The sequence below is a fragment of the Misgurnus anguillicaudatus genome, chromosome 5 (genome assembly GCF_027580225.2).
Source record: "Misgurnus anguillicaudatus chromosome 5, ASM2758022v2, whole genome shotgun sequence".
Lineage (NCBI taxonomy): Eukaryota > Metazoa > Chordata > Actinopteri > Cypriniformes > Cobitidae > Misgurnus > Misgurnus anguillicaudatus.
The window spans coordinates 18,433,247-18,447,807 of NC_073341.2; the positions used below are offsets into that span (position 1 = coordinate 18,433,247).

The 14,561-nt window shown below is 37.6% G+C and overlaps 1 protein-coding gene across 1 annotated transcript; it reads left to right on the forward strand.

The window, feature by feature from the left end:
• Positions 1-4,348: 4,348 nt before the first annotated feature.
• LOC129414450 (izumo sperm-egg fusion protein 1-like) lies at positions 4,349-10,155 on the forward strand. The gene is made up of 9 exons (XM_073867346.1): positions 4,349-4,607; positions 5,081-5,155; positions 5,320-5,403; positions 5,480-5,500; positions 7,584-7,673; positions 7,772-7,887; positions 8,178-8,331; positions 8,416-8,584; positions 9,547-10,155. The coding sequence occupies exons 1-9, from the start codon at positions 4,388-4,390 to the stop codon at positions 9,644-9,646; spliced, it is 1,029 nt and encodes a 342-aa protein (XP_073723447.1). The 5' UTR covers positions 4,349-4,387; the 3' UTR covers positions 9,647-10,155.
• The last annotated feature ends 4,406 nt before the right edge of the window (positions 10,156-14,561 follow it).

The following is a 14,561-nucleotide window of genomic DNA, read 5'->3' on the forward strand; positions in this document are numbered from 1 at the left end:
TTCATGTGTAGAGATCCAAGTGATACTTCGAGCAAAGTTTCATGTTGTGAAAAATAAAAATAGTGGTAGTTCGGTAGCAGCGGACAACGGCTGGAAGAAACCATCAGTGTCACGACTGGAATAAGGGAGAACCCAAACGCAGACAAAGAGTAAAAATAAACTGAAGGTTTATTTAAACAGAACAACACAAAAACCCACAAGGGGGTAAAACAGATAATAAACTAACGATGATGTAAACACGGAACAGGATACCAAAAATAACACAGACTCGGATTTACACAATTCAGTGAACACGGAAGACATGAAGGATACACTGAATGTGGACGAACGAACGAGCACATGACAGAGAACGAGAGGGCATCATAAAGACACACACAAATGGGGAACAGGTGAACATAATTAATTACTCAAGACACGAGTACATAAGGGAGTAGGGTAAAAGTGACAAGACACTGGGAACACGTGACACAAATACATGGTGTGAAAACAAGTGTCCCCCCACAAAACACAATGCTGCCATGATCTTGCCTTCTGAACTCAGACCTGAATCTTAACCAAAGGTCTGGCAAGACCACGACAGCGACAAGACACTGGAAACATGTGGAAGCCACACACACAATATGACTCCACGTGTCCCCACACAGAACATAGTACTGTCTTGGTCTTGCCAGATGTACTCAGACCAGAATCTAGTACAAAAGGTCTGGCAAGCCCATGACAATCAGGGATCGAGTAGGCATCTCACCCTAACCAAGATATTTTTTTAAAAGTAGAATTTCTTTTCATGACAGTTTAGGTGCGAAATGTTGTCTTTCGTAGCCATTTCCTGTATCCGTAAGAATCAGTAAAAGATAAGAAATCCGTAAATTGTAGCAAGCTAACCAATGCATGTCAAAATCTGATCACGGAACTTGGTAAAAAACAAAATAAAAATAAAAAATGAAATTTATAAATGTAGTTTACAGATGTGCCCTCATAATTTTGCTTTTTTTGTACAGATAGATATATGTATGGATGCATACATTTATAGATTTACAGATGTTGGGACACAATAGTTTCAATGATTAGTTAAGATCCACTTTTCTGAGCTGATAGGAAAGGTTTAGATATACTGTACCTGTATGTACTGTATGTATACTCATCCATACTCAAAAGTTTTACTCACTTCACAAAAATATACATAAACACATGCTTATGCAATAACAAAATAGCTGCTAAACATATAGGGCCCTATTTTAACGATCTAAGCGCATTGTCTAAAGCGCACAACGCAACGTCTAAATGGGCGTGTCCGAATCTACTTTTGCTAATTTAACGACGGGAAAAATGGTTTTTGCGCCGAACGCATGGTCGAAAAGGGTAGGTCCTATTGTAATGGGAGTATTTTGGGCGTAACGTGCAGTAAACCAATGAGAGACTCAGCTCTCATCCCCTTTAAAAGCAAGTTGCGCTGGCGCTATGTCTAATCCCTATTTAGATGACGGACTTTGTAAACTGAAAAACTAAGCGGAGGTAGAAGATCCCCAGTTTAAGATTAATGTTAAATAATTGTGTTGTTTTTCCCTTATATTGAAATTGTTATTTTTTTATTAAAACCTTTAAAACCCGTTTTCTTTTAGTCATGGAAGTAAAAAGCAGGCTTGTAATTGCTTTAAATGTATGGTTATCCAATATCATCAAAACATAATTTACAAGTTTCTAAGATAAGGTTTGTACTCTAAAAATACTTTATTTGTAACAAACAGGAGATAAAGAATTTACAAACGGCTCTCCTCACGTTTCAGCACTTTGGACAGCGTTTTTTTAGCAAAGAGTTTTTTTAAGCATTACTTACAAATGTTTCTTACCTCCCATATCCACAGGTACAGAGTCATCATATACAATAAATCCGTGAGGTAGCATTAAAAAAAAAACATTTAAAAACACGCATTTGTTCAAAGCAAAGCATTTATTTACTTACCAGGCTGCAGGTAAAGCAGCTCTTTGCGCCTTCTAACGTCTCATAATAAGTCCTCAATTATGTCCAAGAGACTCAATAATAATCTTTTACATTAAATCATTTAATCTTTCATATTTAAAAGCATTTTTGTGCTGCTGCGCATTCATGTACTTTGTGATAAGCAAACCCGCGTTGTCCTCCCGTTTATAGGCGCATTTTACTAATGCGCTCTTTAAATAACATAAAACACATTGCGCCATTGACTTTAGACTTTAGACCAGGTTTTTGTTGGTCAATGGCGTAGTCTATTTTAGTTGCCTCAAAATAGCAACGCGCCAACAATGCGCCTGAACACACCTCGTTTTTCAGACCAGAACGCCCATGGGCGCAAAGGGGGCGCAAATGCATTTGCTATTTAAACAACGCGGCGCTAAACGTGAAAATTAGGGTGGAAACTAGCGAAAGACACTTGCGTCGCGCATTGCGCTGCATTGCGCCGGGTGTAAGATAGAGCCCATAGTGTGGTGTCTGTGACCCTGTCTGTAAAATCCAGGCTAAAGTCTCATAATCTAATCTTTGATATGACCTTACTTAGTCAATATTAAAGATATCAAGGTTTAATTTTATTATATCCTCTTAAGATTAGAATGATTTTTATAGAAAAAAGTAAATAAGATAAAATTGTATTTCAGCTGGGTTTTTCTCAGACTGTTACATACAGTATTTTAAACTTTGTCCTGGATGTGTTGCCAGGTGATAATCATGTAACTTTTGTTTAAAATTACTGGGTTTTGCACCAACAGGTGGTAGCTCAGTTGATGGAGCATTGTGTTATCCAGGGCGGAGTGGGGACACTTTTCGGCTCGGGAGTTTCAGGCCCAAGACCGACCCACTTTTTCCATGGTGTAATTCCAAATTAGCACTTTTTCCAAATTGGATAAATGAAGCAACAATTCAGCTCTTACTATTGTGTATAGTTTTTATTAATAGTTCAACCAATAATGTAAATGTTAAATAAAAATTGAATATTAATTCACTTATTCACTACGAAAATAATTAGTGATAAAAATAAAATAAAATAATACAAAGTAATTTTACTGCATATACAGATCAAGCTTGAGTTTTGTTTTCAATATTAAATTACATAAGAGTTTGTGAATCGCCATTGGGTGATACACAAAAGGCTTTTAGTTAAATCTTGCTTGTGAATAGGCTGACAACGGTATTAGCCGAATAATTACGTTGCTAATGCTAATCATAGGCCTATCTCTCTTTAACTGTTGCCACTTGTGTTTGTCCTTTTGAAAGTAAATCAGTAAGCTTGGCACATTTGGCAGCATCCTCCTCCAAAGCCTTCTCAGCCCCTCCTGGCCTCTTCCTCCCATGGACTATGGGCCCAACCAACTCTATGGAAGGGGAGAACTCCCTCACATTGTACAACCCATGCAGAGGCTGCGTGCTGCGGTGTCAGAATGCCCAATGTGTGTGTTATTTAAGAGAAGATGTAGACTCACTAAAGTGACAAATATTAAAAAAAACTTGACCGGCCCAACAGTGAAGTGGCCCACTGGGAATTCTCCCGGTTCTCCCCATTTCCCACTCCGGGCCTGGTGTTATCAGTGCAGAAGAATGTGGCTTTGATTCCCAAGTAATACACGTACTGTAGGCTACTTATAAAAGAAAATGTATAGCTTGAATGCACTGTAAGTTGCTTTGCATAAAGGGGCCAAATGCATAAATGTAAAAAGGTGGCAACATAGAAACCAAATCTTGTGCACATGTCTTTATCATCTTTCATGGCAAGTGAAGTGCATGGGGGTGTGTAGTTTGATGGTTTTGGCACTTGGAAATGTAGAAATTTTCCGATATTGTCATGATCATAATTTTTTTCATCACACCTACGTAGTCATTGCACATCATAAACACGGCAAAAGGATCTTGCAGTTGTGGCCTCAGCGTGCAACAACAGGCCTGCACTGAGATGGGCTGGAGTATCAGGGTTAACCACTTAGTTGATAACTCTAGGCTGTACTTTGAAAGCAAGACTCTTACACTACTTGACTGCTTACACAGCAAGAAATAAATAACAGAAAAGAAATGTCTAGAAAAGTTTCTACATAAAGCACATTGAGATCTTCAGCAGCTATATTAATTTCTAATTAAGACAAAAAAGACAGAAGTGAGAGATTCAACGGTTTGTCTTCTACATTTAATTGATTTTATTGAGCAACAACTGCTACAACTACACATTTTTCAATTAAATAAAAGAGGACTTGAATTTACTCTAACTTTGATTTCATGGGGACTTATAATTAATAGGATTTTGTGTTGCTATAGTAAATAGAATGTTTGCATTTGATGACATCATAAAGGTTCTTTGGATCTGAAATGACATCATTAGATTTTATATATTATCAAGACCATAGCTTTCTGTTTCTTTAAAGTACCATGTGTTTTGCATTTCTTTTGTGCTGGCTCTTGATTTTGTCTTCATGCTGCAGTGTGAAGTCTTGTCTGCAGTGTGACCAGGTTGTTCGTTACGTACATGAAGATTTCCTTTCATCTGTCAAAGGTATTACTGTCCATGATCAGATTGAACTGCAGGAAATCATTCAACATGCTTACAACAACTATCGAGAGACCAGTAGATGGTTTCGTGGTGTCATAGGTATGTGAAGTAATTGCAGTTACACAATAATGCATGATGCAACTGCTGTCTGTAAAATCCTAATTACATAAAAAGTTTCAGGTAAACTCAATCAGATGGCCTGTTAATAACTTTGGTTTTACTGAAAAGATTTATAGTGATCCCTGCTATTTCTTTTTGTATTAGACATTTCTAGTATCAGTTTTTGTATTACTAACTATAATGCAACATTCAAATATATAAAAATTTAATACATTTCATGAACATTGGACTGTTGTGTTTATGATGCTAATATCTAATGATCTAAAAGTTCTAAATTGGTTTTCTATACTTCTATATATTTCTATAAATATATATTGCATAGTGCATACATTCATACTGTGTTTATGAACTTCTCTAGAAAACATAAATATAAATAATATGATTTAGTCAAATTTACTCTTGTCTTTTCAAATGCGTTTTTACAGCTACAATATATGCTTTTTGCTTTATAGATCCTACAACACTTTATCGTGCACGAACAGAATATCAGAGCGAGTTCAAGAGGCACTGGAAAGAACAAAGAACCGGTAGAGACTTGTGAATGCTGGTTATTTCTGTAACATGCTCTTACAGCTCAGTCATTCATTTTTAACTGGTCTTTTCATGTCTAATGGTCAGCTATCTGCATCTGATAAATTATTATGGCTTACATTGACAATCCTATAAACCATGATGTTTTTCTTTTTAATAGGTTCACTTCAGTGGGATATGATTAATATCGTTGAGAAAGGAAGGAGAATTCTGCAGAAACATTTGGAGCTTTTTGTTGCACAAGGTGGGATGTTTGACATACATGTTGTTAGCATTGTGGTGTCCAGATTGCTAATTCTCTATTTTTTTCTCTAACAAAGGTCTGTGTCCTAATAAATGTGGTAAGTAATATTTACAATAAGCCTTTCATTAAAACATAAAAACAATTCTGCATAAAATCTATTTAATTTTAAATGTTATTTACAGTCAGAATAAACACATCATCACTTCATTTGTTTGTTCATTTGTTCATTTCCTTCATTCATTTATTTATTGTCATTCAGTCATTCACATAGTGACATAATAAAAACTCAAAGGAGTATATTATAAAAGCTAAGTGATCATATGAATTGTATTCATATAATAAATATTATAAATTTAAATCATTGATTCATGCATTCGTCCATTCATTTATTTGTCCATTCATCACCCATTCATTCATATAGTAAAATAATAAAACATAAAAGGAGTTTCTTAAAGTACCACGCAGATCCAAAATCGAAACTGACCTGTATTGCAGTGTGTCATGTAGCTGTCAATAAGTGTAAACAATGTGCAAAGTAGTTGAACCAAAAAGTACACGATTAATATAGTTATTGGCTTCTAAAGTAGGGAGTCGACTCTGAATCGCTGAAACGAGTCGTCATGTGGTTTGAATCTCCTGCCCGACTTTACCCACGTCACACTTTACAACACTTTGCTTAATAATCTCCGCCTGCAGCCTTGCCCGCTTGAGAAACGAAAACTATGACCTGCCCACAGCTAGCTAGTGTAAACATCATATCACGCTGTGTTTTCAGTTTGTGTTGTTTTCACTACCAAAGGATTAAGATATATGAAGAATCTGTTGTTAAAATTACTTTTTCAAGAAAGGATATACTAAATCTTTGGCTGTGAAAATAATTTTTTACGGAGGGATTTACTAGAAGTTTGGCAATGAAAGATGGTTCATTACCCACTTTATTTGGAACAACATGCGTCTCCTAACCACAACCTGTATAGCTACATACTTGCTTAAAAATGTTAATGTCTGTTGTCGTTTTTATTGCTTGGATTAATGATGAATAATGTGTCTTGATGTTGTTGTTTAAACTCTGAATATACTGTCAGAGAGTCACGTTAGCAAGCGGCTAGTGCATGCTCACTTACGGTTTTGCTATGGCCCAGTTAGCTTACATAAATGCTTAAATGAGTGTAAAATGTTAGTTTCTACCGTCGTTTTTATTGCTTGGATTAATTATGAATGATGTGTATTGATGTCGATAATGTCTTCTCAGTAAATCATGTTAACACTAGGTTAGTACATGTTGCACTATTGTTGGTCTGTGCCACTGATCTGTGGTCTGTGCGGAGACTCTGTCAGTTGACCAATCACAGCAGTGTAAGCTACTGAAAGGTGGGGTTAAGGCAGACTGAGTCGTTGAACTGCTTTACACAAATGTTTTAGGGATCTCTGAGAAATGGGGAAATTTTACATTTCTATTTTGAGAAAATTACAGTGTTTTTTGACCTTGCATGCATTTATACCTGTTGTCCGGGACTTATAAACAGTGATAGGACGCTTAAAATTGGCACATTACTGGTTCTTTAAAAGCTATATGACCATATTAATATAATAAATATTATAGAAATAATTAATTTATCCATCAATGCATCATTAATTCATTAATTCACTAAAACTGAAAGAAAAGCTAAACATGTGATCATATTAATATTTTTCATATAATAAATATTATGAATATAAATCATTAATTCATGAATTCATTCATGCATGCATTCGTTTATTTATTCATCCATCCATCCATCCATATAGTGAAATATTGAAAACTAAAGGGAGTTTATTTTAAAAGCTAAGCATGTGACCATATTAATTCTATTAATATAATAAATAATATACATACTAATAAATGTAAACGGTTTTATTTTATTTTTTCCTAGTAGCCACCTATTGCCTTGTACACTCTTCAAATTTGTATTTATCTACAAAATCAATTTAAAACGTTTAAGCCTGTAAAGAAAATCACTTTTAAGAGCAACTGAAACAAATTCTGGCATGTTGAAATGCTGGTGTACGTACATCTCTTTATTGTTTTTCCTCACTCACTAAATGGCTACATGTAAATGATGCATGTATGTTGTAGAGCTCATTCATTGTGTGGTTATATGAATGGTTGTATGGTTGGGGTGAATACTTGTTTATTACAGGACTGTTCTATCAGAAAGTAATGAATTGCTCTTCCTGTCAGTATGGGCTTTATACATGTCTATCATCTACACCACCACTAGACTGTGGAGGTGAGACAGACAAACACCCACATATACACCCACATCCAGATCATTTCAGCATCACTTTACTATATATAAATATTTCTCATGTTTCTGTGTTGCTCAAGAACATCATCTAGTGGCAGAAGAAGGAGACGGGGTGGTGCTGGACTGTTTTCTGTCTTGGCACACTTTGGTAGTTGGACAGATGGAGTATCATTACTCCTGGCTCCCAGCAAATAATGTAAATATGAACAGACACATGAAATAGATTTTTAGGTTGGATGCACAGAACATTCAAAATTTGGGGAGTAACTAACTAAAAAGTAACAATGAAATATGATTGATTTTAAAATAGTCTACTGTATGTATAACATAATGTTATAAGAAGCTATACTTTATAGTAGTGGTGTTATGTGACAAAATGCTACATTGTTCATTGTTCATAACATTTACAGCATTTACAGACATGGATTGTGGTTTAAATTAATAAATAAAATGTACAGTAATTCACACATGATTATTCATCACAAGCTGTCACATGATGGGGAGTATGAAGAGCTGGTGGTGACAGAAGACTCTAAAATAGTACTGAATCAACTGAGAGTCAATGAGCAAGGCCTGTACCGCTGCCTCTTACAGGACCAGAAGGGTACTACACTGTCTCGCATTTACTTCAATCTGACAGGTAAGAAATATGGTTACATTAAATTGATTGTATAAACCACGTATGGACTGATTTGTATCTAACTGTGTCTTTTTTGTCTTTTAGTTGACCCATTGCCAACTACAGCCCCTAGACTGATTGTGACATTGCCTCCTTTGCCTATGGGTTATGAATCCACCCCTCCTACCCTAAATAGGAACGCTGTCCTCATTATGGTTATTTTACTGACTGTACTCAGCATCACTGGCAGCCTGGTCATCATAATTTATTTGGGGTATGACAAATTGAATTGATCAAATCATAAATGTTTACCTCTTTTTACAAAACCATGTTTGGACAAAGAAGTATTTTAACTGGGTATTGGAATTTTTTTTTATAATTTTAAACTAAAACTTTAAGGTCTTATAGGGATAGTTCACCCCAAAATGAAAATACGGTCATCATTTACTTACCCTATGTTGTTAACCTGCATTCATTTCTTTTTTCTGCTGAACACAAAGAAAGATACTTTAAGCAATGTTTGTAACCAAACCGTTTTTGAGCACCAATGACTTCCATAGTAGTATTTTTTCCTACTATGGAAATCAATGGTGCTTCTGTTTCCTACTTCATTACAAATATCTTCCTTTGTGTTCAGCAGAACAACAACAACAACAACGTGTATACAGGTTTGTAACAACATGAGGGTGAGTAAATGATGCCAGTATTTTCATTTTGGGGTGAACTGTTCCTTAAAGGCCGAAATGATGGTAAGTGCTGTAAAAATCCTTAATGGAAAGACAGGCAGAGAGCCAGTGAGTAATTCAGTGAGCCTGGAAATATTGATCACAGCATTTCTAAGAAATCGGTTTCATAGTATAGAGACTCTTATTTTGTTAAGTACTAAGCATGTTATAAACTGCCCTGTTATAATTTGTTAACTGTGAGGACACCAGTTAGAGAACCTTAGAATGAGAAAATCTATATATTTTATACCTAATTGTCCTTTAGGTCTCAAACTCCAAACAGTACATGAGGATTAAATATACTTTGCTCTAGTTATCATTTGCCTCCCTAATAATTATTTGCATTCTTTTTTGTAATTATATGTATATAACATGCAGTAAGATGGTTTGCATATGCAAAGACAGTGAGTGATCTGTCACAGGGTCATCAATCACTGATTGTAAAAGCCATCAGGAAGGACACACACTTCATTCATTCATTCTGTCACATTGTTTTGTGTCTCTCTGACAGAGTGACCATGAAGCGACAGAAGGAGAGAGACAGCAGCAGGAGAAGAGAGGAGGAGGATGCTGAAAACATTGAGCTGACTGTCACAAACTTAGGGATGTGATCCAAAGAGGCGCATACATAAATTATTACAGTTAATTAAAGAATTGATGGATTTATGGATCTGTTAAATTAAAGATTTTGTTTAAAACTCACCCTTGTGTTGTTCAAAGCCGGCATGATTTTTATTTTTTCACTGAAGACTATGCTCTTTTTCATGTTATGAAAGTAAATGAAACTAGGGCTTACTAGGTAAAAGAAAAATGTGTTTGAGTGAACTAACGTCATCTAAAAAGAAAAAAAAAAGAAAAACCAACATGCTTTGACATGAAGTCGTGTGACTTACAGAAGAAAAGCTCTAGTGCAGACCTGTTCCTACAGGACCCTAATGGTACAAAGTTTACATTTTTTCATAACAAACACACTTGATTTTGTTCAACAGTTCAGCAATTCAGAATCAAATAAAAAAGACATCACAAATCTGTACTGTAGGTTATCTGTCTATGCTGTGATTCAGTTACCAATTAAGTTTACTTACACATCCTCTGTGAATAAAAACAATTCATTCCTTCATTCACTGAATCTCACAAAAATATTTTTTTTTGGGCATGCATGAGGGAGGGAATTAAAGATAAAGTGCTAAAGCCCTGCCAACTGGTTAGTCCCAGGGATTGTCCGCCTCTGGTCATCGGAGTGCACAGTAAAAACTTTAAATTGTTTTTGGTGAAATAAAGTTCCCCTTCAGCAACTGCCAGAACTGCCAGACTTCCTGTTTACTGTTTCATCTTTACATCTGATTGATCATGGATGTATTTCTCAGATCATTCATAGTGTTGTCTGGTAAGAGTATGGGAGAATTTATTTTCTGTATTTGGGGACCCACCCATGTTAGCATTAACTTTAAAATAACATGTCATCAGTTCTTCTGGGGAAAGTCCTTTATGATACTAAACAGGAAATTACATGTATTGAGAGTTATGATTTTGAGTGTCTCTGGTTTTTATGCTTTTAATTATTCATCATGTGGCTCTTTATATGATTTCTATTGTTTTACAGAGATGAGTGACATCACAGGATGCTTAAATTGATGCTTATAAATGCAGACTGGATAGTTCTTCCAAAACATTTCCACAGCTGTGGAAAATGTGCTAAGCTTAAGCTTGTTTGCTAGGCTTAAACCAATGTTCTTACTTGAATGGGTTAATTGTTTTCTCTCAGGCTGTTATACTTGGTATTGATTTTCACCAGATTACTCACCAACTTCCTGTAGACGACAAAAGACAATCAAACATAGGCCTACCTATGGGGGGATCTCCCTTAAGCAACACATTGTCTCTGTTTGAGGTAGATATATGAGGTACTTTCTGTTTTTTAATCATCCTTTTTGGCAATGAATCAGGACATAAATAAGTATTTCATTCACACATAGTTCATTAGTTTCATTGTTTATTATTACAAAAAATGTGTGTTTACAATATAAAAGATAATACTAGATATTTTAAAAAGGCATTTAAAAGTGCATGTCTTGCCTACAATTTACCCCTGAGATATTTAGCTGTCATTTAATACAAAAAATTAATCTGTTCTGTACTTTCCTGACTTGAACATTGTTTTGTTGAAGTAGTCTAAGGTACTTCTGAGAGTAAACAGCCCCACTGTTGCTATAGCAAAAAATGTTCTGCCATCTTGACAGGAAATTGACAGTATATAGTTTGTTAAACTAACCACAACTGACAGTACCACATGTGCAATAATAACTCTAACACAGATAAAGTGTACATTCCTAACCATAAACATCTGTTACTATTTTTGCATACTTAGAAAAATAACAACAGGTGTATTTAATAACAAATATATTGAATGTTTTATCTAAAATATATTGAATGTTAACTAAAAAGGAAAATATGGAAGTAAACAGCAATGATTTGAGTGCAATTTGACAATTGTGTGTTTATGTTATTACTGGCAACAGTTTGTTCGGACGCTCAGCTGCCCTCAGGGGAGGTGGCACAGCCCAAGCCTGACCCAGAGATCGCGGACATGCTCGCTTGGGTGGCGGCGGTCGGCTTAGTCTGGGCTCCTCCCCCAGCTCTCGTCCCAACGGTCTGCATCTTGGAGGGACAAGCCAGCCCTGCCTTCACCACCTGCAAGCACTTGTTCTCTCTGACGGGCAGTGCCTACCGGGCCTGAGGAGAGGTGGCTTTAGCCCTGCATGCTATGCTGTTGTTACTTCAGGCGACCAAAGTCACATCGCAGTCGGTCGGTCGTACGATGTCCACGCTCGTGATCCAGGTGCGCCATCTCTGGAGGCGAAGAAAGCCGGGTCTTTGGAGAAGTGGTCGAGAGCTTTGCCCAATAGTTCATGACCTCCCAAAAGCAGACTGAGGCGAATAGTCATATCATGCCCTGATGGGAGGCTGCCCGTCCACCGGCTGCAGGGTCTCAGTCTGCTCCTTGCCGAGGGTGTACTCCGGCATCTGCCTTGGTACCTCAGCAGCAACCCCCCTATACACAGCGTCGGCGAACCGATCACAGGCAGGGCACCCCCCCAATCCAGCCCGCCACAAAGGCCTCCTGAAAATGTAAGGGCAAGTGGCCCTGAGGGAAGGGACTGCTCTTTGGGAGATGGTGATCGCAACACTTCCTCCCCTGGAGGAGGGCTGGGTGGAGAATCTTTTGTTTCCTTTTGTTCTGGCCCCGGAATTAGCTTGTTGTGTGTTCCGTCCGCACTCTCCGAGCGAAAAGTTTTAGGACCTCAGAACTGTTACGGAGGACAGCAGAAGGGAAAAGCTGCCTTCAAGCACAGGATGTCACATTGGATAGTGGACACTATTGCCTTAGCCTTAGGACGCACTCTACTAGAACCATAGCGTCCTTGTGGAATTGGCTCATGGTGCCTCGCTGACAGACATTTCGAGACGGTTTCCTCCCGCGCTCTCACTGAAAGCCGGTAGAAGCACTAAGAGCCCTAGCTCGTGTTTTTGGTTTGTAGCACCATTATAGTGCTAAAATTGGTACTTCCTCCAACAGGCTTGGCTACCAGACGTGGCGAAGCGTCGGGTTCCAGCCTTTCATCAGCTGAATTCTTGAAAACCTGTGTAAGGGGGCGTGCACACTAAAGCTTTTACGCCCGCAGCCGGTGCATGTTTTTAATTGTTTCCAATTGAAGCTCTGCGTTTTTCAAATAAGCCAGCAGCTAGCGATTTTCTTCCGCGCTAAAAAACGGCGCTTGACGGTTTTTCTGCGCTGAGTGCCGAGAGTTGAAAAATATTCAACTTTGGGTGAAAAGCTCCGCTCGTCAATGTCAGTTCTCACACGGCCGTCCAATCACAGTGGAGGAGGGGCGCGACATTACCACAGCAACCAACCGGCTCACAGCCTTCAGCTGTATCACAGTTACCAAAGTGCTCAGCTAAAGAAAGCTGGCACTCAGCTGCCATTCTCCAGGTGTTTTCATCCGTGTTTAAAAGTTTTGGTGTGCACAACCCCTAAGGCTTGGCATCCATATGAGCATCCCCTATAGAGGGATCCCATATGTGTAATGTCCATGGAGTAAAAACTAAGCCTCGGCGGTCTCTGTAAAGGTGCAGTCTCATTAGAAAGTCACCCCAGAGAACTAGATATGCGGCAAAGACTTGCGATTATTCCATGTCGTAATCGCCACCTAAGACACCTCAATGGGATGTGGCTATCGCAGCGTCCCCTGCTACCGCTAAAACGGGTACGCTATTGCGTTGTCGAGGTGTTACTGAGTGGGTTATATCGGAACAGCAGTGACAGGCCTTTATAGGGCCCTGTCCCGCCTACTCTAAAACACCCAACATGTTTACTAGGTGCTATAGTGTTTGTGTCGAGCTGGTTTCCTCCCGTGATCTCACCGAAAGCCGATAGAAGAACTGAGAGCCCTGGCTCGTGTCGACTTCAGCACCATTATGGTGCTTATGGTGTTTAATGTTCTTTTAACTTTGTACAAATTGTCAGTAAATAATATAAATTTAAATCTACAGTTTGTTTCTGTCTATCTCTCTGTCTGTCTGTGTGTGTGTGTGTGTGTGTGTGTGTGTGTGTGTGTGTGTGTGTGTGTGTGTGATGATGTATAGGAGAAAGATGAAGTTTTGAATGTGGGTATAGGAGTAACCACAATTGTGGGTGAATTTGTCAGGGAAAAATATGGGGGAGAAGTAGAATAGTAAAGGGAAATTTAAAAAGCGAGGGAGTGAATGAGAGGACAAAGCAAGTTGTTAGTTGAGCTGCTTTTAACACACACACATTCAGTGAAGAAAAACAAACAGTGGGAGGATCCACCTCCTCTTCCTTTAACAATAGTGCCATTACTTTTGGTTTGTGATTTTAGGCTAAGCTAGATGAGTAGAATTATTTATTTTCAGTATTATATTTGGCAGATGCCTTTATTCAAAGCAACTACAGTGCATTCAGGTTATTCATTTTTTATCAGCATGTTCCCTGTGAGTTGAACCCATGACATTTGTGTTGCTAGCAAAATGAGTTGTAAAATATTACTCTATATGTTGAAATATTCAGTATTTTTGTAAACAGGAATACATTTACATCAGTTACCGTAATTCATTTAAAACATCAATGTGTGCTATTTCAAGAACAATCTTGTCAGCATTAGGCATAATGATGTCATTTTAAGTCATCCTTGCAAAATCGACCACAGTCAGTTTTAAACGGGGATATTTTTAGGGCAAAAACATGACTAAACTAAGACTAAACTAAACTTGCCCTCGAGCTGATGCGTCACATTTGATAGTTTGCAACAACCATACATGAGGAAGCGAAATTTCCATCATTTAGTCTGTGACTCAAGACTTCAGATGACACACTCTTGTTTGCAGTAACATTTTTGTTGTTGTTATTTAACATAAATGAGCTCAGACTTGTGGAAGATGTTCAATTTCTAACATTAAATATATATATGCCACTTGTCCTATAATTTGGTTGGTTGAATCATATTC